Source organism: Pongo abelii, chromosome 1 (genome assembly GCF_028885655.2).
Source record: "Pongo abelii isolate AG06213 chromosome 1, NHGRI_mPonAbe1-v2.0_pri, whole genome shotgun sequence".
Taxonomy (NCBI): Eukaryota; Metazoa; Chordata; class Mammalia; order Primates; family Hominidae; genus Pongo; species Pongo abelii.
The window spans coordinates 65,778,585-65,806,560 of record NC_071985.2 but is presented as its reverse complement, the minus strand read 5'-3'; the positions used below and the strand labels follow the sequence as shown (position 1 = coordinate 65,806,560).

General features: G+C 40.3%; 1 protein-coding gene across 6 annotated transcripts in view; it reads right to left on the bottom strand.

Annotated features, from left to right (window-relative positions):
- COLGALT2 (collagen beta(1-O)galactosyltransferase 2) overlaps window positions 1-27,976 on the bottom strand; it is a 121,945-nt gene that overhangs the window by 91,695 nt on the left and 2,274 nt on the right. The window contains exon 1 of one of the 6 annotated variants that reach the window (XM_009239972.4): window positions 15,703-16,415. The exons of 1 other annotated variant lie outside the window; for it this stretch is intronic. In XM_009239972.4, the coding sequence (XP_009238247.2) occupies window positions 15,703-15,965 (263 nt within the window). In that variant the 5' untranslated portion in view covers window positions 15,966-16,415. 6 annotated transcript variants of the gene reach the window in all.

Sequence of the window (27,976 nt, the reverse complement as noted above, 5' to 3'; positions counted from 1 at the left end):
TTGTTATCATGAGAGCGAGTTCCTTATAAAAGGACAAGTTTGGCCTCTCTTGTTCTCTCTCACCCTCTCTTGCCCTACCACCATAGAATGATGTAGCAAAAAGGCCGTCGCCAGATGCCAGCCCCTCAATTTTGGACTCCCAGTCTCCAGAACCATGAGCCAATGAATTCTGTTCATTATAAATTATTACCCAGTCTGTGGTATTCTGTTATAGCAGCACAAAACAGACTAAGACAGTGACAGAATAAATGAAAAGAATAATAAAATGACTACTGCCCCCTTCACTTTGTATTTAATAACAAGTTACTGGTTTTGTTTTACTATCTATTTAGTTGAGAATGTGCAGCAATCAAGCTCTTTGAATGTCAACGTGGGATTAATGCCAAGTGCAGACAAAGCTGGGAGAAATTTGAACAAGTATTTGGAAGCAAGTCCCCAGACAGGATTTGCAGCCCATGTCTCTTTTGAGACAATGACATATGCAATTCTTCTACCAAAAATGATCTCACTTGTTAACAGTTGATTGTTCAGGGGTCTGGAAAGGATACTGTATTATTCTGGCACCCAGAGTAGACTTAACTACAGGCTGTAGCCATGTGTAACCTTTATCGTCTTAGGGCTCAAAAACTAAGGAAGGCAAATATATTTGTAAAGTTGCTGAAGACAAGAATTATCTGTCTGGATTTTTTAAAAGTCATAATCATTCTGTATAAGGTGAAAGGAAGAACATCTTCTCCCAATTATTTAAGATAAGACAGTTGAATTTCTACTACAATGACTAAAACTAATTACGTGAATAAATAAATAGATCAATCCATCAATGAATTAACTAAGGAGCCTGAAGAAAGTATTAATTTCTTTTTAGTGACTCCTCTGGCTTGAATGTGTCCCCCAAAGTTCATGTGTTGGAAACTTGATCCCCAATGTGAGAAACCTTAAGATTCACCTAGAAAATGCCTGTTTGGAAACACAGAAAGAAAATAATTAGAAGGGAGAAAATGGAGCCAAATAAACAATGTTAGTACAAGTAGGAGTGAAATTTAAATTAAAATGAGAACTCTAAATTCACTCCAAAAAATCAGTTCAGGAGAAATTATTTCAGAAGGTAAAACACAGAGTATGGTTCTTCTGCTCCTTTGACATCAAAATAATAAGGGAAACTGTTGCTTTCTGGCTCAAAGCTATAGAACACAAAGGCAATTTGTTATCTAATACTTGACAACTGATATATAGATTAGGGGAAGCAACACTAAATCTCAGATACTCTATTACAAAGAAGAGACAGAAAAGCTTCAAAATCTGTTTCGCCTCAGGGCAGAAATAGTTTCACCCTCAGTCCATTAAACCACATTGACTATGATATCAAAGTGAAAACTCATTAGGGCATTTTATGCTTTCATGCTTGAGCCCTAGTGTTACCAATGCACCCAAGAGAAACCTTCCTTCAGAAACTCAAAACATCTGGCACCAGATTTCAGGGAAACGAGGCAGCTGGCCTACAGCTGGAGAGTATCAGCTGAATAGCCAAGACTGGAGAGGGATGAGGGAGTCAGCCAAAGAGCAGTATTTTCTCGAGATAATTCTGACCTAGCAGAAGGACGTGCTTTTTTATTTATTAGTTATAGCTTGGAAAGGGAAGCGTTTGATTTTAGAAACTAAACCCCTAGTGTAAGTCAAAGAGTTACTAATGGGAAGACTCCTTGAAAAAGAAAGTTTTTGCCTTCTTGATTTTGATTTTTCTGTAGCACAGAAACTCAAACTCAGGAGACAAGTGATTTTCAGTCTCCCATATCTACTTCCTTTGACTTTTGTTTTGCTCCTACACTAAAGTGTCAGCAAGGAGGGAGGTAGCCCCAACCGGCTTCATGTTACAAGGACCTTTCATGGCACTCATGCTTTTGGCCTCTGAAGGCATTGCCAATGTTTAGTATTTCTATATAATGACACTACTGTGAAGTAAAGCCTTTCCATAGGAGGAGCTATCACTTCAGTGTAATAATCCATTAGCTTGGTGAGACTTGAATTCCAACTGGCAGGTTCTTCTAACCTCCAAAGTGCAAATGCAGGCTGCTTTCTTTACACAGCAGACTGAGCAAAAAACACCAGTAACTTTTGCAAACAACAAACACACATATTGTTTCCCATCACAATGGCAAATGTCAAACTGCTGTTTTTGCTTTTTCCAAAAGTGCGTGGGGTGGGCGGGGGGCAGTGCGGGAAGCATTCTACGGAAGACTTGCACTTACTTATTTTGCATGTATGATAAAAGTTAAATCTAACCAAATACCTGCAACACGTACACTTATGCTGCAAATATTCCACTCCTAGAGTCAACAGCAATAGATTTCCTAGTTTTCAGACCTGGAACTATCTCCTCTGACATAGTTCTGACATAATTCTCTGGGCTTTTTTCTTCTCATCACAGCCTTTTTTTGCTTCTGTTGTTCATGAAAAAAGATAGCATTTTCACTCAGGTTAGAGGGCAAATAAGTTTTTACAATTTTTATATAGACATGAATCATCAGTCTAATCACCAAGGATTTGAGACATGGATAAGTCAAAACTACAGAAGAAGTCAAATCTAAGTAAAAATAAAGGAAAAAAGCTCAAAATGCCATCTTAAATAATGTGGCAATAGAGTGAGTTGTTTCATTTTTCATGGCATTAGTGGTGGAACTTCAAATACATCGCATTTGGTGGCTAGAAAAGTCTTGAAAGATTAGCCTATGCAACCCTCATTGTACAGGTGAGGAGCGCAAGGCACGGCAAAGAATTCAAGAAAATTTGAAAATACAGTGGTACATGACATAGACAATGCAAAAGAGCAGTTAAGAAATCAGATATTACTGGTACTGGAATGCTCTGTATGGAATGTTGCTGAATACCTTCCAGCTTTTTTCTTTTTCTTTTTCTTTTTTTTTTTTTTTTTGACAGAGTCTTACTCTGTCGCCAGGCTGGAGTGCAGTGGCATGATCTCGGCTCACTGCAACCTTCATCTCCTGGGTTCAAGCGATTCTCCTGCCTCAGCCTCCCGAGTAGCTGAGATTACAGGTGCCCGTCACCACACCTGGCTCATTTTTGTATTTTAGTAGAGATGGGGTTTCACCATGTTGGTCAGATTGGTCTCAAACTCTTGACCTTAGTGTTCTGCCTGCCTTGGCCTCCCAAAGTTCTGGGATTACAGGTGTGAGCCACCACACCCAGCCTCAGCTTTTTTTTTTTTTTTTTTTTTTTCCTGAGCAGAGATAAAAATTAGGCTCCATTCTCTAAACATACGAGTATTAGGCAACACAGAGACAGAGATACAGCTCAAGGGTTTGTTGGATGACTGGACCAAGCTGACCTGTTATCAAAACTGGCTTCTATATAGCCAACATACTGAGAATCCATGCATAGACAACTGATAGTTCTACTACTGCTGTTATTTTGATAAGATGCATGGGAAAATGAGGTCTTGGGCCTCACAAGAAGATTATCAGTAGCAAAGTCTGGCCAATGGGCTTGGAGGTTCCATGCTTTCCAGAGGGACACTTAATAATCTGCCTCTCACAGGGCAAGGAGAGTTCAGCAAATATTAGGGCATTACTGCCCTTTCCACTTTAGACAAACACCAGCAGTTCCCCTTTAGTTCAGTGGTATTTGCACAGGCGTTATGAAAGCTGTTAAGATTGAGAACCATTGTCAGAGGACTTGGCAGAATGTAACCTAATCTTTTCTGACTGAGAGACAGAAAACTGGCCCAAAAGTGGGGCTATAACCTTCAGTCACCTGCTGGCATTGCTGCCATCTGATGCCTAAGAAATGAGGATCCAGTGTGTCTTTGATGCCCGTCAAAGCTTTGAAGCTGGGTCAAGACCAGGGGACAAAGGCAGCACTGTTTATGCAAATCTGGAAACAAAAGAAGCTAAACTCCAAAGCCATTAGAAGTAACATCAGAAATTCAATACCCAGAGAGGATTAGAGGCCCTATACCAGTATGAAATAGGAAACCTAAAAGCAAAGCTGGGCAACACACCAAAACACATACTGTAGGAAGGAATCCTGAGCTGGCCAGAGCCTGGCTAGATGTGCTCAGAAGTCTTGATATATGCAGCTCCCTTAGCCAAGAGGCAGCCATCTGTGTGCCAAAGGAAGGACCTCCTGGGCAGCTGCTGCTTCTCTACCTGGTGCGCACAGCTCCTTTATAAGAAGGTCCAATATATGCCATTGCAAGGCTAGCTGTCATGTTGCCACGTTCCTTGGGAGTTCAGTCATCATCAAGCACGTGCCTTCCCAAGGAGACAACACTCTTAGCAAACACCTTTCGCACAGTATAAAACAGGATAAAATACCACGAGCTTCCTAGAAAAGGATTTTTTAAAGCCACCCCACAGAGATCTAATGTTGGGCTGAGGGTCCAGGAAGCATCGATTATGCAGTTATGTGAACATTCTTCAGATACGGTTACCCCCATGAAGAGGAAAGTGTTAGGTCAGGAAAGGACTCAGAGAACATCTCATCCAGAGATTTTCAAGCAAGACTGCATATTACCACCCTCTGGGAAGTTTTCAAAATACATCAATTGCCCTGGATCATCAAATGATTCCAATAAGTGGCTGCATTTGAAAAGCACAATTTTAGCAATTTTAGCACATTTCCCTTATGTTACAGGAGAAACTAAGTGACTTGTTCAAAGCAGCCCAGCATGAGCAATGCTTCCAAGACCTTTCACAGGACAACACAGATAGCATATTTGCACACTAGGGAAAAATGAAAGAGGCTGCTTTTGGCTAGAGGAAACTGTCCTGGAGACCCCACTGCCACCAGCCTCACTTCATCTCCAGGTGATTGTTGTTTTCTTGGTGGGATGTGCTAAGCTGTGGTATGCAGTTCACATTTTTGAGAAGGATAAAAGATACAAAAATAAAGTGGATGCATAAACTTAAGAACCTTTATTGTAGAATTTTTGCCCTGTCACCAAAAAAAACACAAGAAAATAGGGTATGGAACCATATAAGACTTAACAACTGAGTTGCAATCTTCCCCACAAGAGGCTGCTGTACATGCAGTTATAATAATGCTGCTATATCAACTTCTTTAAAAATGTTTGTTGTGCAGCAGCAACAAACTCAGAACAATCCTCTGTATAGCAGAACAGAACTGTGTGAATTTCTAAAAAGCCATATTTTGAGTTCATAGCTAGTGAAGACACCAGGCTTAGGGACTTTGTAATATCATGTAATTAAGGCTGAACTGCCAGCTACTAAAAACAGGCTAATTTAGTAGACGGTTTACATTTGTCACAAATGAGGGGAGGAGTTTTTAATGGCATGCCAACGGGAAAAATCAAAGAAAATTAAATACAAGAAACAAAGAAACCAAGATTAGGGAATATGAGGACTGAAGTGGTTCAAATGAATTCTATTTAGTTTCAGGAAATGCACTGGTTGGATTTCCCTATACTCTATTATAAGATGTTCATTAATAGGTATTTTTTCTTCTGCAATACTAAAGGCTTAATGAACTCATTGTGTAAGATACACTGAAGAAAGAATGTGAGGGAGTGTCGTTTTATACTGAGCCCCAGTGCAAGGAGCTTCATACAGTGGGTAAAACATTTGGGGCACTGTCTTTTAAAAAATCTTTTAAAAAAAATAGCCACTATTAGATGGAGACAGAACATATGTGCTTGACTTAATAATAATAACAAAAAAACACAAATGATGCATGCCTGGCTGGGTTTCTCCTACGTAATCCTGTACATTACTACATCTCTTAATAAGAAAACCCCTTGGTCTTTTTGATGCTTTAAGCATCTGGAATCTGAAGTTTAGAATATTCCAGAGTATGCCAACTTTCTAAACTCTGAAAATCCCATGATTTGTACTTTAAGTGCATACATAACCTTCTAGGAGCTCATCTTCTGCAGTTCCCAAACCAAGAAGAAGTGCATCCAAATCACTTATGTACATGCTTAACACACCAATTCCTAGGACCCCGCTGTGGACCATCTGATGAATGTGACTGAAATGGGCCCCAGAAATCCATGTATCTAACAAATGCTCCAGGTGTTGTGATGCAACTGGCCTCTGAACCTGTATTTGGGAAACACTAGTTGAACCCAGCAGCCTTACACTAAAGGGTTGGCAGAACAATGGTAAGGACCATGTCCACTCATGGCCAATGAACTAGACCAATGGGGACAAGTCACTTTTAGGCCACCTCAATTACTAATTTCAACATGATTACCTGGATTTATCCACACAGACAATCAATGATGGTGGAAGAAATAAAAGGATGTAACATTTCAAAAATCCATTGTTTTAGAAATCCATAGTTTGTCTTGCTAAATAAAAAGCTTACAATGGAAACCAATGTACCCAGTAAATCTTATTAAAATCTAACAAGATTGAGGAAAGGCAGAGAAGAGGCTTGTACTTTTCTAAAATATTTTCGTATGCTGGCTGTTTCAAGCCTTACATGCCAATTCCACAAAATCCATTTGCAACACAAGACATGGTCTGACTGTCTGAATGCTCTCCCGCCCAACCTGTTTCTAGCACAAGGAAAGCAGTGGCATGGAAGCTGCATATAAGCTTACTGTTCGATGGTGCAGTGATGACATGAAAAATCCTGATTCCACTTGGCAGCAACTTTCTACTATCTTGGCGGGTGTAAACCATAATCACTGTGGTGTGTGGAGCTGAGACAGGATTATGGGGCTGGCTGGCAACCAAGAAACTAAAAAGCAGTCTATTAGTCCAGCGAGGGACTCCGTGTCGGGAATGCCACGGCCCCAAATGTCTACAACCACACTTTTCACAACTATCCCAAGAATTTAAGTTCTACTGTTAGTCTCTAAAAAATTCTACCTTTCCCAAGACTCTAAAATGCAGCAGTTTCTCACTTAATATGGCTTTCAGGGAGAACACCAATCAATGTACCTCCATAGACTCTCCTGTCTTAGAGTTATGTCTCTCTCTCGTAAGAATGAGATTCTTGCCTTCACCACTGCCCTCCCCATCTCCAAAACATATACAATCACTCTCAGAAAGAAAAGGGGCTAGAAAGAAAGAGTCCTACTTCCCTATTGGCAGCAATTGTATGCACTTTGGGCTTGGCAGTCCAAATGGGGAAAGCTCTATGTAAAGAACCTCCTCTCTGCAGCCTGATGTATCCCTCAATAGGTCTTGAAGTGATTCAATCTGGAAGGTAATGAACTATTCCAATAAAGCCAATGTGTGAATGAAATCAGGTACTCATGAAAATGCTTCAGCTCAGCAGCTTGTCCCAGACTCATCTTCTACCATACTCTTGGGGGCATACAGCCCAAGATCACTATTGCAAGATCATTATTTATGTTATTATTTGTGTTTCTGAAAGATACATCTTCTAAGACGTCTTCAAACATTAATCAGAAAACACTGGAGGGAAGGAGATTATTTTGCATTATGTTTGCAGAGGAACAAAATCTTATCAGTTAAACCAACAAGTCAGGGGACAGGCCTTAGCTTGCTGAATTTGACAAACAACTAAAATAATAATTGTTGTTTCAATTAAGTGAAACACGTTACAAAGTCAGCCCTGGCAAGATGTCGTGGAGCTATTATTCAGAGTCTAACTCTGAAAGGATTTCTGTATGGTGCTCCTAGAGAGGAAAAGAAACGCCCTGCAGCCAAATCTGAGGTTTAATTCATGCAAGAGACTTGGCTAATGCCACCTACCACAAATGCTGCATTTTCACGGATCTGAACTACAGTAAGTTCCAGCAAATTAATTACAGCCACTCTATTTATATTCTGCATGACTTTTCAATTATTACCTATAATGAGATTCTTTTTTATTTTTATGAACATTAATGCACAGCTTTCCTACCAGAGGAGTAGAGAGCTAAGGGAAAAGTAATACAATCCTGATCCTTTTACCACTAGGTCACTCGCTGGCAGCTTGCAAAGCCTGCTGGTTCCCCAAAGCAGTTACTGCTTGGGTCCTGGGGTTCCTTCAGCAGCCTGAGGTGGGAGCAAAGCTCACCACCCCAATGTCAACATGGGTCAGGCAAGTCAAGTCAAAGAAAGACAGCGGGGACTAACTGCAAGTGCACACAGTGTGGGTCTGATGAGGACTGGGCTGCCTGGACAAAATCCAGGGGACAGCAGCTACTCAGCTCCAACAATAGTTGCTGTGTATGAATCTAGGCCTGGCAAGGTCAGGTGCTGGTTGCATGGTATGTTTTGTGTGTGAAAAGTTATCAAGTTATACATTTATGATATATGAACTTTTGGATAAATATTACACCTCATCAAAAAGATTTTTTTATTAGGGCCAGACCTTCTAGAGGCCAGAGAGACAAGAACAAGAGAGCAGGATGGGTGTTATCGGAGAGGCCTTCAGAGTACCTGCCTGGAACAGGTGTTATATGAAGCTGGCTTTTATTGTGCCACCCAGGGCATGGCTGTAGATAGGCTGGCAGTGTTTAAAGAACATGGGATAGAGAGATGGATTTTAAAATATTACACTTATCCAGAACTGGATATGTAAAACACTCATATTTGGGTTAAAATGAAAAGGATATATGTACATGTATAGAAAGTTTCTAGAAAAATACACAAGAAAGTGTTAACATTGGTCACTGGCAGGTGGTATAGAGTAGATGGGAGATTTACTTTTTGTTATATTCCCAATCATACTTTTTTTTTTTAAATTATTATGCAAGTATATTACTTTTCCATTTAAAAAAGGCAGAACAGCAAATTCTTAAAATAACTGAAGTACTATTAAAAATCCACAAAGACACTAAGGGATTCAAATTTTTAAAAATTAACAATTGTTGATATGCTAACGACATATCAATTAAATGCAATTAAATGAACAAGTCACTCTTTTGAAATAAAAATGTCAAAAATACAATACATATGTTTTATAATTCCTGATGAATAATAGCTATAATTTAAACACATACAGTAAAAGTTCTTCATGATAACGGTAACTGAGGAATAGGTGTAGTGGCCATACCATAGGCTAATGATTTTCTTTCAGACTTTACTGTATGTTGTTATGCTATGTCAAGAAATATGCAGAAACAAGCCTTATTATTGTCCTACTATAGTCCTATATAAGCCTTATAATAGTCCTACTATACTGTGCCATAGACTTGGAGATGGTGCCACACAGCAATATGACCCAAGTGCACGTTTAAGTGTTGGAAAAAGAACCAAGGGACAACCAGCAGCCTTCTCAGTTACAAGGCGTTCATTGTTCATTCCTATGACCACCAGAGACAGACAAGCAAAAGGAACCTAAGAAGCACATGCTTATGTATTTGGAGTCACAAAGAAACTCCCTGGCCTAATCACTTGGATAAAGGAGCTAAAAACAAATCTGAGAAAACCAAACTCTGCTTAAAATACTCCCCATGCTCCTTTAAACCAAGAAGGATATTCATTATAAAATAATCAGCATTAAAACAGCTACACAGGATTAAAAATCTAGAAATCAGTTATCTCATTCCATAATCACCATGGAAATCTCTTAACTGCCCTGTGCTTTAGATCCCTCATCATAGAACTCAATATAATAAAACCAGGGCAATTTAGGCATTGTTTCTAATTTTGTAGTTAAGCTGTCATAACTGGAACAACAGGATTGGTGACATTTATTAGTCACTTCAGTTTTTACCTAAAGGAAATATTCTGAGCTCCAATCATATTTTGAAATTGGAGGTTGCAGGGAGGATTGATAATTTCTTCAATCATTTGGAATGAAGCTGAATTTAAGGGACAACCAAATCTAAGACTACTGATTGAAAAGCCTGAAAAATGGAATCTCTGTTTTACCAATATGAACTGAAAATGTAGCCAATACGTGTATGATTAGTGCCACCTTAATCATTTGCCACTAATAATACTTGAGAAATTTCTTTCTACTGTTATGTAGCTATGATCACAGCAAGTGATCTGCATATTTATGTACAACCCACATTTTAGTCATAATCTGTCCCTATGAAATATACCAAAACAGATTAGAGTTCACTAAAAAGTGCCTGAACTAAGTGATGAAATTATCAAGACAGCGGAAGAGAACCACTAAGACCCTTGCATCATTCAAGTGGAAACGACAATTCTTATTTGAAAGAAACACTAGCTTTCTTATTTTCCCAAGTTGGGTCAACCGACAGAAGCAAAAACTAGAACTAATTGGTCTTTTCATGATCTTAAGCAGACCATCTGTACTCGGTCTGCAACATTAGCTGCCTGGGTCACATCCTGGCTCCACCATGCATTAGCCTAGTGACCTCAGGCAAGTTATTTATATTCTCTGTGCCTCGGTTTCCTTCTGTGTAAAGTGATAGAGTAGAATGTAATGGCATCTCCCACCTAGGGTTGTTGTCTGGAGTAAATCAGTTTTGATACCAAAGTGTCTAGAACAGTGCCTCCATGAATGTATCCTTCCTTCCTTCCTTTCTTCCTTCCTTCCTTCCTTAGTTCTTTATTTTTCCCTTCTGTTACCTTTTCTTCTTTGTTTTATTTCTTTTGAGACAGGGTCTCGCTGTGTTGCCCAGGAAGGAGAATAGTGGCTCCATCTCGGCTTGCTGCAACCTCCACCTCCTGGGTTCAAGCAATCCACCCACCTCAGTCTCCCAAGTAGCTGGGACTATAGGTGCATGCCATCGTGCCTGGATAATTTTTGCATTTCTTGTAGAGATGGAGTTTCACCATGTTGCCCAGGCTGGTCTTGAACTCCTTGGCTTAAGAAATCTGCCCACCTCGGCCTCCCAAAGTACTAGGATTACAGGCATGAGCCACTGCATCCAGATAAATGTTAGTTTTCCATACTAATATTTTTTGTTGTTGTTGGAAAGAAGAAACTAAATGAATTTCCATTTGAAGATTTTTTAAAATCTTGATTTTGAAAGGTAAAGGTAAAGGAGATAGGAGAAAAAGGAAAAGATTCAAAAGAAATAGCAACTATCATTGTTAGTAGCATTTATGTAAAAGACACTGTGCATACCTTATATCATTTACTTGTAACAATAACTCTTTGAGACAGGTATTACTATTAGTTATTTGAAGATAAGGCAGCTATGTCTTAGAGGTTTACTGATGTGCCCACAATCACACAGAAGATTTACGCTCTAGTCTATCTGACCCTAAGCTTGTATATTTCTTCCTCCAACTCTGGTTGATGCCCTCCACGCTAAACTACCAGATTGGGAAAATGAGGAAAGGAAGAAAAAGGTGAGGAAAACAGACTAACAGACAGAAGGGGACTAAGGCATCATCTGCTTTTTCAGCCGTAAACCAAAACTTCTATCTGTAGGGATAACATACAACATTTAATATCAAGATTGTAATGATAAAATATGACATCATTCCTACCACTGGTGCTGAAAAATGTCACTGATACTACTTTGGAACATTTTATAAACACAAAGTATATTAGTATTTCTAGTTAAACAATTATGAAAATGCTACTGATTGGACATTAAAATGTGGAGATAAATTCAAGATAATCCCCAAACAATGCAGAAATAAAGTAGTATGCAAAATGTTAGGACCATCCCCCAGCTCATCACTGTTTATGTTTATGTCAACAGAAGCTCATCTCTTTATTTAAAAATCCATAAAGTGGTTCCCAATTTAGTATATTACTTTTCAAAACTCTACCAAACAAAATGCCCAAATCTTTCTGTAATTACATAGCAGTTACTGCCTTGTGCCTGCACAGACTCAGTGAATCCCAACTGTCTTCCCACAAGCAACAGCAGGCTCTCCAAAAGAAAAACTTAAATGTTTCACTTGGGGCAAATGTTTTTCCCTGTGCCATGCTTCAGTTTTCACTATCATGGTACTTGGCCCCACTCTCCCTAATCATAGGTTTAAGGAGGATGAGGTCAGCCTTCCTTCTGTTGCTAAGGCCACTTGCTCATGGCTCCACTGAATTAAGGAGAACCCACTGAAGTACACTGCCACTTGTCACAATGCCTCACAGTTCCCTTCATCTCAGCATATTCCCAAATCCCTAAAACTTAGTGCAGGTTTTAGGACACATGAAATAGATATCTTCCTTAGGTCCTTATCACAGGATTGTGATATTTGAAGGAAAACAATTAGTTTGGTGGATTTTGAGATCAGACAGGTAAATGTAAAAAGCTTTCCTTTTTGCTTGTACAAAGTATCTCTAAAATATAACTTTTCCTTTGTTCAGACTAATCTGAATAAACTTGATGCTGACTGAGATAACTGCGGACATTCTTCAACAACAGTATCTTCCAGGTCAACTTGATGATACTCATTTCATCTGTATGTGCAGTGCAGATTTGGTCCAGAACTTAAAGTGAGAAAAATTATCACATAACAGGGGAGTCTGAATGTGATCAATAAGCCAGGTCTCTCACTGACCCATCTGGGACAGAAATCAGATGCCCCTCTAGCCCGTGAGTGGATGAATGAGAAGAGTGAGTCTGCACAGAGTGAGTTATTGTGATCAGATTCAGAGGAAGCTGAATTCTGTGTGGCTCTGTATTCACTGTGGTTCTATTTTATAAAGTTCTGGGTAGCTCACAGCCATTTTTGACATCAGCATGTGCTGGCTTTGCAGAATGGATACTAATCAGTTTGGCATCTTGGAATGTTGCATAGAGCTTGGGAATGAGAAACTAGAGGCAAGCAATCGGCAGAAGCACCTCAAAGCTGTAACATCCTAGACTGAGATACCACCTCCCATCAGAGTGTTATATCTCATAAGCTTCCCAGCCAAATATTCCCCTAGGGCCAGACCAGAAGTCAGCATTTCCAGAGAGATTCTATGGTACAATACAATCCGTTTGGAGACTTGCAGTCATTAGACCTGCCACCCACCTGAACTCCCTGAGAGAAAACTCTGGTTGATGCCCTATTATCTTTTTTTTTTTTTGCTTGTTTTTTGCCTTGCTGATCCCTTTTTCTAGAGCCATCCTTCTTTCCCAGGTTTTAGTTGATTTTTACTCTTCCTTCAAAACTGAGTTCAAACTAAGTGGCCACTCATCAAGAAGCCATCCATATCCATACAACTGCCCCAATCTGATTTATAAATCATTTGGCTCTTCCCCAAACCCTTTAAAAGCCATTCAGATCACCTTACACTGCCCAATAAAATGAATCATATTTATCTGTAAAAAAACACACATATCTAAATACACCTTTTTTTCAGCCCTGATCTGGCTGGTTCTTATTTAAAAAAATGCATTAGAAGAATGTGCTTGTACAGCCTCTCTGTACCTCAGTTCTCTCACCTGTAAAGTGGTATAATAACAGTGCATATCTGATAGGGTCATTTTGAAGCTTAAACCAGAAAATGAATGTAAAGTTCTTAGAAGAACCATGAGCTCTTATTATTATGTGTGGAATTTATAAATAAATGTAATTTTGAGTAAGTCAATTACTTTAAACACATTTCTTCTTCTGGGAAATAGAGATAATTTTATTTCTTCAGAGAATGGTAGTAAGAATCAAATGAGTTAACAGTGCATGAAAGTTATTTCCAAAGGTTCTTTACAGCTCCTTTGTGAGCTGAAAAGAAGTATTTAGAAACTGGGATTTGTATTATTGTTACCTAAAGAATTACACAATGTTTTAAAGACAGAGCCAAGATTTTTCAAAGAAGAGTCTTCAATGACTGACGCAAGAATGGCCTTGCACTTCTTGCTTAACCTGCCAATGCTGGACATAAAAGACAACAGATTTCAAAGGTCTATGCAGAACTGGAATTCTCTCATCTAAGTAAGACACCAGTGTCCATACCATCTGGAACTTACAGGGAACTTAGGATGTACATCGATGCTGGCTGATCCTAATTATATTGCAAAATCTATGGAATTCAAGAGCCATGAAGAATTTTTGAAATCATTTATTCTAACTCCCTCGTTTTATTGATGAGGCAACTGATGCCTATGGATCCCAAGCAACCAGCCCTAAATCACATATCAAACTAGTAATAAACAACTCAAGTCTCCTAATTTGTAGATTATAGGTTTATGGAAATTTTGTTTATATCATGTTCCCTGCCTTTTTAGGGTGGCCTTTAGAGACATGCTTGGTTTCAAATTCCAGTTTCACCATTTATTAATTCTGTGACTTTAAGTGACTTACTGAACTGATGCAAGTCTGTCTCTTACTTTGCAAAATAAACATCATAGTATCCTCTTAAAAGTTTACTGTATGATAAAAAGAGGTAATGTCTCTAAATCAGGTAGCAAAACATGGGCCTGACACCTGCTTCACCAACTCACCAACTTCTTATGGTAAATACTGTAACGTTTTAAAAAACTAAATCGTGCATAAAAATGAAAACCATATTTTAAAATATCTCTTGAAAAAAAAACAACGAAGGTAACTGATATGTGTGAACTTCTTTTGGTACCCAAGTGGTTAAAAAAAAAAAATCCTTCCTTCTGGTTTAAAGCCTGGCTGTCCCAGTGCTCTCTTTCCACATTATATGCCCTTCTCCGCGAGGCAGTCACGTATGGCAGGGTGTATAGTAAAGCAGTGTACAGCACAGTGCTGTACTATATCACATGTTTGCTTTCGCACCTTTGCACCTCTCCCACCAGGTACTCTGAGGCTGCCAATTCTAGCTGCTGCTTTTACTCCTCTTCCTCTCTTTGCCCAACCGCTACTTTAAGGATGTGTCTCGCCTGAGAACAGCTCCCTTTATCAACACAAGACAGAAACTGCTCCAGAGTGACCTAGGCTCTGTCTTCCTCAGGGGGCCAGAGTCTTCTTGTCCGAGCACCTGACAGCCCATCTCCCCTGGCCAGCGTCCACCTCCTTGTCCTCCACAACCCCCTCAGCGGCTCACCTGGCCACCAACTAACTTCTTGCCCTCCGATCCTCGCGTTTATAAAAGGTGCGAGACGACCAAGTTCTACAACGTGGGGCGGGCAGCCACCCGCACTGATCCCCTGGCCCTCCCCGCAGCAGACACAGAGACCAGGTCCAAGCTTCTTTCCTCCGGGGACAAAACTTGGCTGTTTATCTTTCCCAGGGCGTCTTCGTCGCTCCCCGGGACGTGGAACCCCGACGCACTGGCAGGGACAGTCCGGAGCGCTTGCAGGAGACCAGGCCCACGGTGGTGCCATGGTTGGGCACACTCCGCGGTCCCCGCCCAATCTCCACCCCTAGGTCCAGGTCCGCCCGGGAGAGCTAGGAGCACATTTCCAGCCTGGAGCAGGAGCCTGGCACCGGGAAGTCAGAGCAGCGCACTCTGGCGCCCCAGCTACTGCGGAGCCCCTGGCCAACCTCAGTTATGTTCCATCTGTCGAGTCTACAGGGGAATACGGCGACAGGCACCCTATTCCCTCACGTCAGGGCTAGCAGTATGAGGTGGGGAAAGAGGAAACCTCGAGAGTTGAAAGGGAGGGAACTGAAAGCCCCCTTGAGGGGTGTCCCTCATGCCCCTTGTGGGACAAAGCCACCCAATTCGCAGGCTACCCCTCCAGAGCTCCAGCGGTCCGGTTCTCCCCATCAGCACCCTCTGCGCACACTGCCCCACGCGTCCCTCCGCCGCCTGACCGCCCGACCTCCAGCCACCGGCGCGGGCAGCGAGGGGGTGTGTGCATCAGATTTCCCGCGTGCCCCCACCATCCCGCGGCTCCCTCGCCCTGCAGCTGCTGCTCCGGGCGCTGTCCGCGCTGGGCAGGCCGCCCCCGCGTCCCGCCGCGGCGGCCCGGGGCCCGTGCTCGCTCACCAGATGGCCATCCTGCTCTTGGGGTAGTCCAGGCGCTCCAGGCAGCCGAGGAAGTGCGGCAGCGTGTGCGCCGCGTTGCGGGCGAGGACCGCCACGAGCACCGTGGGGCTCTGCAGGGGCGACTCCGGGAAAACCACCGCCTCCTCTCCGTCGTCCTCCGAGTCCGGCTCGGCGACGAAGCGCGCTCGGCAGCCTTCGCGGAGCAGGGCTGAGGAGAGGAGCAGTAGCGACCAGGCGAGGGTGGCGGCAGGGCTCGCAGCCATGTTCCGGGCCGAGGCGGGAGGCGGGGAGGTCCTGCCGCGAGCGCCCGGCTGGGCTGCCTGAGGGCGGCGGCGGCTGCCAGGGAGCAAGGGGCTGCGAGGGGCGGCCGGGGGATGCGGCTTGCCGGGGCCGGCCGGCTCACACACTGGCCCCGGCGGCTGCGGTTCCCAGGACCCTCCTGCCGCCGCTGCACCGCCCAGGCCCTAATGCGGGTGCGCAGCGTACCTGCAGCCGCTGGCGCTCCCCTGCGCCTCGGGCTCGCAGACAGTAGTGGCCCTGGGGCTGTGTGCCCTTAGTCCTGCGGAAAGTTCCTCTAGTCCAGGCTCCGCTCGTACAGCTGAGGTCTGTGGCCTTCCCTAGAGACGCGAGGTGTGGCCCTGTCTGCCAATGAGCGTGTGAGTGTGTGTGTGTGTACATAACTGTACAACCCCAAGAAAATTTATTCTGCTTTCGCAAACCGCAGACTGAAGCCCTTCACAGTGATGCAATGTATCCAGTTTTCATAATGCACCTATTGACTGAGTAGAGTTCTAACATGAAAAGTCTCCCCAACTATTCACGATTATGATAAACACTTGTTTAACCACCGCAAAGGCAGCGTGTCTGTATTTTCTTATATACTCAACTTCTGAAATTCATTCTTGACTGAGTAGACACCCAATAACACAGAGTTTGAAGACTTGGAGAATTTTGGAGCCAGATCAGACCCCGCAAAATAAAAGAAAGCCCTTGGGAGACACTGTCCTGAAGCTTCGCTCTACTGTGAACCCAGTAAGCCTCCTCACAGGAGGGCTGTGAAAGAATAAGTTCACTTAGCTGGTTTTCTTTTTCCGTAATAAGCCAATATGACAGAGTAACAAAGAGGGAAAATTCGCGCATGTTGGAGAGCAGAGAAGAGATAAGGAAGAAAAGAAGGGGTGAAGGAAGAACACAATTAGCACATAAAATGAAACTGCCGGCATACACTGCTAAAGACTTACTTTTTTTTTTTTTTTTTTTTTGAGACAGGGCCTCACTCTGTTGCCGGGGCTGGAGTGCAGAGGCACGATCATAGTTCACTGCAGCCTTGACCTCCTGGGCTCAAGCAATTCTCCCACCTCAGCCTCCCGAGTAGCTGGGACCACAGGTGTCCATCACCACGCCTAGCTAATTTTTGTATTTTTTTTTGTAGAGACGTGTTTTCACCATTTTGCCCAGGCTGGTCTGGAACTCCTGGGCTCAAGTGATCTGCCCACCTCGGCCTCCAAAGTGTTGCGATTACAGGCATCAGCCACCATGCTTGGCCGGATATTTAGTTTTGAAGATATATTGTGTAGCCTTTGATAGATAAGTATGGAGGGTGTTTTGGTGCCAGTGCACATTCATGATCTCCAATCCCAACTCACCCTCAGGTCTGTCCCATAGTCTTTTTATTAGTTGTTATCAATCCTTCTCAGCAACTATTAGAAGTCTTCCCCACTGTCTTTTGAAGTATATCACCTCCTTCATCCAACTCCCTCAACACCACTGTCTCCAACTAGCATCCCTACCAAGACCTTTCTTTCTTGCAGGTGCCTCCTCACGACAGGGTCTTTGATCACAGACTAGAAAGGGAGAGGTCTCCCTTTCCAGCTCATGATTTTTCTATATCATTCCACTCTCTACTGAATCTTCAACTGATCTCTATCAACTCCTTTCTCTCAAACTAAATACTTGGTCAGTCTTCTCTTATCCGTTAAAAAAAAGAAAAAAAAGCTTTTAAAAAAAATCCTGTGTCTTCTTCTAGCAATCCCTTTGCTTGACCAAGCTCCTTGGAAGAGAGATCTATACTTGTATTCTCCACTTCTTCATCTCCCATCTTTCCCACCACAGTGCAGTAAGGCGTCAGCCCTCCCCACTGTTCTGCAAAACCAACAGATGGCCTCAGCATTGGCGGATTCAGTAACCTCTTCCGTTCTCACCTTCCTGGACTTCGATTACATAATCTCCCATCCTAGATCTCCTCTGATACTACTTGTCTCTGAGCCAAGCCCCTTCACTGTGTGCCTCCCTATAGTGTGCTAGTCTTCCCACTCCATATGGTCTCCTGGGGTTATATCCTCAAAATCTATGTCTTCTGCTCTAATCTCTTCTCTAATCTTCATATTTTTTTATCTAATGGCCTACAGACATTTCCTTCCCCTCCATCCATTTTCAGGAATCGTTCCCACTTTCAAGGGGCTCACAGTCTTGTAGGGAGGACTGCGAGTTAAACATCTGTTAGAAGTACTATAACAGATGTACCAGCTACAGTGAAGGGATAGAGGAAGATGTGGTCATTTCCACAAGGGAGGTAGTGATGGGACTGTTAGAAAGGTTTCATGGAGATAATCTCCATGTTGTTCTGTCTTTCTTGTTTCCCTTTCTTGAACTATGTCCCACTCATCTTTCAATACTAAAATCCACACTCCTTAGCCAAACTTGGTTTGATAGTTATCATTTGTTCACTTCACTGCAAACAGAGGGAGTTTAAAGCTAGGCAACCACATTTCTGTCTTATTTTCCTTCTGTTACTGATATGGTCTGCCTGTGTCCCCACCTAAATCTCATATCGAATTATAGCTCCCATAATCCCCACGTGTCGTGGGAGGTAATTGAATCATGGGGGCACGTTTTTCCCATGCTAGTCTCGTGACAGTGAATAAGCCTCACAAGATCTGATGGTTTTATAAAGGGCAGTTCCCCTGCACATGCTCCCTTGGCTGCCGCCATGTAAGATGTGTGTTTGCTCCTCCTTTGCCTTCTGCCATGATTGTGAGGCCTCCCCAGCTATGTGGAACTGTGAGTCCACTAAACTTCTTTTTCTTTATAAATTACCCAGTCTCAACTATGTCTTTATTCACAGTATGAGGACAGACTAATACAGTCACCTAAAGTCAACAGCTTATCTGAGTCTATTTTTTCAAAGAATGATGAAGCATCTAAACCTGTATGGTCTCTAATGACATTATAATGAAATTGGCTCCATGGAGTTCTCTTAAAATAACTACAACCTGCTCTGCTCTGCAGATGAAATCAAGGGTTTCCCAGTCACACAACTTACAAAACACCTATTTAAAACTTTTAATTTAGAGTGCTCATTTAGTGACTGAGAATATTAAGGTAATAACAGGGTATGCAACAGTAGAAGATCATTGTAAATATGGTTGGGAGGCAGTGGAGGGGAAGCCTGGGAAAAATTAAGTCCCCATCTTACTAACAGATTTGTTTCATAAGTTCTTCAGAAATCAGTAATGTGAATTTGGATGTTTTCCCCCCGCATAGGATTGATGTTATGAGACAGTTAATTTGAGAAAAAAAAACTAATTTAAAAATAAAAGTCAATTGTATTTTAAAATATTCATTGCTTATAATGCTCTTTCCATGGAAAATTGGCTGAATGGAAAGCCAGGGCTGTACACACATATCTCTTTGTCTCCACTGCCAGTAGACTGTTCCAATTGATTCTACATAAAGTTAGAAGTAAGCACTTTCTCTCATATCCCCTCGCCATACTGTTCCAGCACAGGGGACTTCCTTCTGGGACAACAAAAACCTCTTGGACTGTCACCCTTGGTGCAATGTGGTGGGGGCAGGGCCTATGAGGTGGCCAGAAGACTTCTTGCAGGAAAGCTTCTCAAGATGTCTGTGGCTCCAGCAGCCCAGAAGAGGAGGAAATAAATGCCTCTGGGGCAGCTGTGATAGGCTTGAAAGAGCAATTGACACTTGGAGCTGAATTTTCATTTCACTTGTGTCACTTATTCTCTTTGTGACCTTGGAAACTTGACCTCTTTGAACATCAATTCCTTCCCATGTAAAAAAGTTTTAAATGCTTGCCTCATTTTTTCATTCAACAAACATTTATGAAATTGCTAAATGCCAATCATTTGAGTTTTGAATATTTGAATGCTTCTCCCTTGGAAAAACAGGGAGAAAGTGGCCAGCCCCTCATAAGTCCTGCTGGGCCGTAGTTGGCAGAAAGAGTCTCTCGGCTGAATTATCCAGGCTTCTTTCTTCTGTACTGAAATATCTTTCTTTCACTACCTGGTTTGTTTTACTCGCTTCTGATCCATCCTAAAATTCTACAATGTAAAATTTACTTGAATTGACAATTCTGCCAATTTCAACATGAAAATCCTTGAGAGAGGAGCATTAGATATCTTTTTAATTCAATCAGATTTTTAAATCTTATCACCTAAACTGAAATGGACTATAAGAAGCTTTGATAAAGGGAACTGAATGGGATCCTAATTTGAAGCATGGGTCTCTTTGGTGACAAAGCAAGTTTTATGGATTTCTGATACGTAGGCCCGAGGACTCTGGGTCCTAGGAAGGGAATTAATATTAAGGGAGAAGAAGAGCAGTGACTGAGGTGGGAAAGGCTAAAATTAAACTATCTCAGTGTCAGAGTTTTGTCTATGCTCAGGCTGCATCCAAGAGCTATATAATAGTTACTACAGAAGAATGTTTTCCAATTCAAAACAAGTTTATACAAATTTAAACTACACTTCTATGACTCATTTAAGAATAGATGCATCCCTTAAATTATATTAACTCATTCCTTCAAACACTTGCTCAATGCCTACTCTGTGCCAAGATATAGTTGCTGGAAATGCATGAATAAATAAGATGTGTCATATAAATGCACAAATGCTATAAGTCATTTTATGTCTTATGATGGAAAAAGGAGCATAAGTAAGGAAGTGGGGAAGTGGAGATAGCTAGGAAATGTTTCATTAAAGAGATGTATTTGAATTGAGCATTGAAAAATAAGTAGCATGCATGGACAGGAAGAATTAATATTTTTAAAATGGCCATACTACCCAAAGCAATTTATAGATTCAATGCTATTCCTAAACTACCATTGAGATTCTTCACAGAGCTAGAAAAAAACTATTTTAAAATTCATATGGAACAAAAAAGAGCCTAAATAGTCAAGGCAATCCTAAGCAAAAAGAAAAAAGCTGGAGGCATCACGCTACCCAACTTCAAACTATACTACAGGGCTAAAGTAACCAAAACAGCATGATCCTAGTACAAAAACAGACACATAGACCAATGGAACAGAACAGAGAACCCAGAAATAAGACTGCACACCTACAACTATCTGATCTTTGACAAACTTGACAATAACAAGCGATGGGGAAAGGATCCTCTATTCAATAAATGGTGCTGGTATAATCGGCTAGCCATACGCAGAAGCTTGAAACTGGACCCTTTCCTTACACCAGATACAAAAATTAACTCAAGATGGCTTATAAACATAAATGTAAAACCCAAAACTCTAAAAACCCTAGAAGACAACCTTGGCAATATCACTCAGGACATGAGCACTGGCAATGATTTCATGAAGAAGATGTGAAAAACAATTGCAACAAAAGCAAAAATTGACAAATGGGATCTAATTAACTGAGCTCCTGCATAGCAAAAGAAAGTATCAATAGAGTAATCAGACAACTTACAGAATGGGAGAAAAATTTTGCAAACTATGCATCCGACAAGGGTCTAATATCCAGTATCTAAAAGGAACTTAAGCAAATTTACAAGAGGGAAAAACCAAACAACTCCATTAAAAAGTGGGCAAAGGACACAAACAGATACTTTTCAGAAGAAGGTATAAATGTGGACAACAATCGTATGAAGGAAAGCTCAACATCATTGATTATTGGAGAAGTTCAAGTAAAAACCACAGCCAAGAAGAGAAGGAAATAAATGCATCTGGGGCAGCTGTGATAGGCTGAGAATTACAGTATAACCACAATGAGATACCATCTCACACCATCGGAATGGCTATTAAAAAGTGAAGAAATAACATGCTGGCAAGGTTGTGGAGAAAAAAAACGCTTATACACCATTGGTGGGAGTGTAAATTAGTTGAACCATTGTGGAAAGACAGTGTGGCAATTCCTCAAAGTCCTAAAGACCATTCGATCAGGTCATCCCCCATTACTGGTTATATACCCAAAGGAATATAAATCATTCTGTCATAAAGACACACGCATGTGTATGTTCGTTGCAGCACTACTCACAATAACGAAGATATGGAATCAACCTAAATGCCCATCAATGATAGACTGGGTAAAGAAAACGTGGTGCATACACATCATAGAATACTATGCAGCCATAAAAAAGAATGAGATAATGTCTTTTACAAGGACATGGATGGAGCTGGATGCCATTATCCTTAGCAAACCAATGCAGGAACAGAAAACCAAATACCACATGTTCTCACTTCTAAGTGGGAGCTAAATTATGAGAACACATGGACACATAGAGGGGAATAACATGCAGTGGGGCCTATTGGAGCATGGAAGGTGGGAGGAGGGAGAGGATCAGGAAAAATAAGTAATGGATACTAGGTTAAATACCGGGGTAATGAAATATTCTATATCAAAAACCCCCATGAAACAAGTTTACCTATGTAACAAATCTGCACATGTACTGCTGAACTTAAAAGCTGAAAAAAATATAATTTGATTCAAAATATAAGAAAAGAAAAATGAGTAGCATGGACGAAGAAAAGGAAGACAGAAGGGGAAAGAGATGGGAATTCCAGGTAGATGGAACTGCAGGAGCAAGGAATCAAACAGTATGACACCCTTGAGAGATACAATGAACAGGGCGTGGCTGGGAGATAGGATGGGAAGTAGTAACAGGGAAAGCTAGAAAATTATACGGTTTTATACAATTTTATATATAATCATTTCTTTAAAATGGGCAAAGGACTTTGAATAAACATTTCTCCAAAGAAGATATACAAATGGCCATAAGCACATGAAAAGTTTCTCAACATCACTAATCATTAGGAAATGCAATTCAAAACTATAAGATTCATCACTTCACACTCATTAGGATGGCTATTAGAAAAACACAGAAAGTAACAAATGTTGGCAAGGGTGTAGAAAAATTGAAACATTGTGCACTGTTGGTGGGAATGTAAAATGGTACAGCTGCTGTGGAAAACAGTATGACAGTTCTTCAAGAATTAACAATATAATTACCATATAATCTAACACTTCTACTTCTGGCTATATACCCAAACAAATTGAAAGCAAAGTCTCAAAGAGATATTTGTGCACCCATGTTCACAGCGGCAGTATTCACAATAGCTAAAATATGGAAGCAAACCAGGTGCTTATTGATTAGTGAATGGAAAAGCAAAATCTGGTATATACATACAGTGGAATAGTATTCAGTCTCAAGAAGGGAGGAAATTCTGACATATGCTACAACATGTTAACTTTGAGGGCATTATGCTAAGTGAAATAAGCCAATTTTTAAAGGCAAATATTGTATGATTCAACTTATATAAGGTACTTAGCCAAAATTACAGAGACAAAATAGAATGGTGGTTGCCAAGGGGATGGGGGTAGGGGAAATGGGGAGTTATTATTTAATGGGTATAGGTTCAGTTTTAAAGATAAAAGAGTCATGGAGATGGATATGAGTAATAGTTGCACAACATCATGAATGTATTTAATACCACTTAAAATAGTAAATTTTGTTATATGTATTTTACCACAATAAGAAGAAAAAATCAATCCATGCAATTTATTAACAAACTTGAAAAACCATATGATCATCTCAAGAAATGCAGAGAAAGCATTTATGAATCCAACATGAATTCCTCATAAAAATTCTCAGTATATAGGAATAGAAGGGAACTTCCTCAACGTAATAAACAGCATCTACAAAAAGCCTACAGCTAACATCATCCTTAATGGTGAAAGACTGAGTGTTCCTCCTGTGATCAGAAACAAGATAAGAATGTCAGATCTCATTATGTCTGTTTAATGTTGTACTGGATGTTTTAGATGGGGAGGAGAAGAAGGAAGGAAAGAAGGAAGAAAGGACAGAGAGAGGGAGAAGGAGAGAAGAGGAATAGAAGAAAGCAGGGAGGGACATTTAAGCAAGGTAAATAAGCCGTAAGAGATATTTTAACATGAATGTGGAGTGTTGGATTAGCCCTTCTAGGCCAAAGGCTCTAAAATTCAATGATTTATTAAAGTCTATTTTACTATAGAACTTTAAAAAATGTTGAAAATGGGGGAAAAAAAGAAAAAAATCACTCATCATCCACTACTCCACCCAACCCTTAACATTTTGGGGTAATTTTAATATGGCATTTTTAATTTGCACATTTTCAATGTGGGTTTGTACTCAGTCCTCTTCAGTGAGACTCAATATCCATGTTGATAGCAGATGTTGACTAAATATCTAGAGATAGACATGGGATATTTTTTGGACCATGGATTGCTTTTGATGTCTTTTCATATTTACAAAGCCAGGCATTATTTAAGGTTGCATATACGCATCTGTTTGTTTATAGAAATTGCCTAACTTACTATCGCTTTGTACTCTAGATATTAGAAAAATTTTAATAAAAATATTTAATAAACATGAAATATATTATAAACTAACAGATATAATCCATAAACTAATATATTAAATACTACTAATAAAATGAATATCCATATACCCAGCACCCACCTTGAGAAACAGAACATGACCATTAACTCTGAAGCCCTGAGTCCCTTCTTGTCACAATGCTTTGTTCCATTCCCCAGAGATAAGTACTAGACTGAATTTTGTGTTAATCAGTCTCTTCATTTTGTTTAGAACTTTACCTCCTGTGATGGTTAATTTTAATGGGTCAACTTCACTAGGCTAGGGTGCTCAGTTGCTTGGTCAAACCCGTCTAGATATTGCTGTGAGACATTTTTCAAATGTGATTAATATTTAATCAGTAGACTTTGAGTAAAGCAGATTACACTTCATAATGTGGGTTGCCATCCAATCTGTTGAAGGCCTTAAAAGAATGGGATTCTCCACAAAGAAAGGAATTCTGACTCTGGATTGCCCTTGGACTCAAGACTGCAACATAAGCTCTTTCCTGGGTCTCCAACTTGCCAGCCTGCCTTCCACAGATTTCAGGTTTTCAAGCCCCCACAATCACATGAGCCAATTCCTTAAAATCAATCTTTCTCTCTTTTTGGTTCTGTTCTCTGGAGAACTTTGGTACATCTCCTAAATGTGTGTTAGTTTTGCCTGCATTTGAATTTTTCTTCAAATACCATACAATTCACCTATTTAAAGTATACAATGCAAAAGTTTTTAGTATATTCATAGTTATGCAACATGATCACAATCAATTTTAGTACATTTTTATCACCACAAAAAGAAACCTATACTCATTAGTGATCAATCCTCATGTCTCCCAGCTCGTGCTACTCTCTCACTAATCTACTTTCTGTCTCTATAGATTTACCTATTTTAGACATTACACATAAATGGAATTCTACAATATGTGATCCCTTGTGATTGGCTTCTTTCACTTACTATGTTTTCAAGGTCCATTGATGTTGTAGCATGAGTACTTTATTCCTTTTTAATGCTGAATAATATTCTACTGTGTGGACATACTACTTTATATATTCATCAGCTGAGGGACATTTGGGTTATTTCCACTTCTGGGATATTATGAATACAGCTGCTATATTTGAATTTTATACAAATCAAATATCTTACATATGCTTCTATAACTAACATTTTGACTATACATTAGGTTTTTAGTTGTTATGAGATTCATTCAAGTTGTTGGTTGAAACTCTATGTGTGTTTTAAATAATTACTTTTTAAAAACTGTACTCAACCCACTCAATTTATTTCACAACCACTAACAGGTCCTGGCACTTCATTTAAAAATATTGCTCTAGAATATATACCTGGGATTAGAATTGCTGGATCATAGGATTTGTGCATCTTCCCTTTGGTCTACTTTTCTGCCAACTCTTGGCTTTTGTTGCTAATCTGATAGGTGTATTATGGTATCTTCTTGCCTCAATTTACATTTTCTCACTCAATCAATGTTGCTGAACATCAAGTTATGTTTGCTGGCCTTTTATCTCTTTTTTTCTGTTTACTCTCATTTTTTTTAACCTAAGGAGTGTTTTGTTTTGTTTCCTAATTGATTTTTAGGAGTTCTGTATATATTCTGGGTATCTTTTCTTTCAATTGTGTGTTACAGATGTCATTTTCCTTCCACTCTCTTAGTGTTGGAAGTTCTTAACTGGGATACAGTTAAATTTACCAAATTTTTTCCATATTGTCAGGCCTCTGAGCCCAAGCTAAGCCATCATATTCCCTGTGACCTGCATATATACATCCAGATGGCCTGAAATAACTAAAGAATCACAAAAGAAGTGAAGATGGCCTCTTCCTGCCTTAACTGATGACATTACCTTGTGAAATTCCTTCTCCTGGCTCATCCTGGCTCAAAAGCTCCCCCACTGAGCACCTTATGACCCCCCCCACCCCTGCCCGCCAGAGAACAACCCTCTTCAACTGTAATTTTCCTTTACCTACCCAAATCCTATAAAACGGCTCCACCCCTATTTCCTTTTGCTGACTCTCTTTTCGGACTCAGCCCACCTGCACCCAGGTGGAATAAACAGCCTTGTTGCTCACACAAAGCCTGTTTGGTGGTCTCTTCACAGGGACACGAGTGAAGCATATGGTTTGTGCTTTTTGTGTCTTAAGAAATCACTCTTAAACTTGGGGTCATAAAATATTCTTTTGTATTTTCTCCTAGAGATTTAAAAGTGTTTGCCTACACCGTGTAGCCAATCAAACCTTCTCTCCTTCCCTTCTTGCATCTGCCCACATGTGTATGGGTCTGTTGCCTGGCTCCCTATTTTGTTTCATTGGTTTTACCTATCCATGTGCCAGTATCACATACTTGTAATTAGAGATCTTTGTAAGAATTTAAATTTTGTTTAAAACCTTATCTTTATAAGATGTTTATATTTCAGAACTTTAACTTCGTAAGTTTCCTTCCTTTTGTTCAGAAAAAGGGTCTTGGTTATTTTTGGCCCTTTAGGCCCACATTTCAGAATCAGTTTATCAGGTATTAAGAAAATACTTTTTGGGATTTTAATTGGAATTGCTAGAATCTGTAAATAACTTTGGAGGAAATTGCCATCTTTACAATATTGAATCATTCTCTTTCTTGAATCTTTCTCTGTTCTTGAAACACAGAGAATAGGAAATTGTGTGTTTTGTGTACAAAAAAAGGAACAAGATATATGTGAACCTCCTTACAACCAATGAATGAAAAGCTGATCCAGAATGCTAGGCTACATTTTTCAGCTTGGAATCACTGTCTCATACAATACTGTCTAAAAGCTTTTCTTCTTCTTCTTCTTCTTTTTTTTAAATTTTCTTTCCACACTAGAGATTCACATCACAATTTAGTGTTCGCATTTCCTCTTGAGACTCTTACTGAATTAACATGTCTCTGGCTAGACATTACAGATTTTTATAGGAATAAAATGATCTGGCTCAGGATATCATTGGGAAATGAGTTCAGCAAGTGCCAGATTACAATGAATCTGATTAAATCCAATATACTCGGGGGGATTTCATTCATTGTTTCTTATCTAGCTTTTTTTTCTCACTACTTTGGTTCTCTAATAGAGTGAACTATTGGAGCATTTACAAAAGGAGAAATCCTCCAGGCTACTAGACACTGAAACTCTCTTCTGTTCTCTAGTAGATTTCACTCTAGATTGTCACAATAGGTATTTTGATTCTGTACTTTAAATACTGGGTTGTCTAAGTGTTCCCAAATCTTTTGTGTTCATTCTTAGCCATTCACAATCACCATGACCTATTTAAAAATTTACATTAACAGGGAAGCTAAGAGACACTCCCTTTTCATTCTTCAACTCTTTTGAAAAGCACGTAATATTCATTCTTGAATGTATCATGCTTTTTCTAAGCAACAGTATTTAATCTATTTGCCAAAGGATGGCATTTATCCGTCGCTTTTTTGGTTTATGGTTCTTTCCATACCCCCAATTATTTTTTCTTGAACATAAGCTGAAATTCTTCCCCTGCAGATGTTTGAGGCTGGTTCATATAGTCCCTAATCCCATTGGATATCCTTACTGATTTATAAAATTTTCCCTCTACTCAGATTAGCATCAAAATACTCTTAATGCTTTTAAAAATGCCA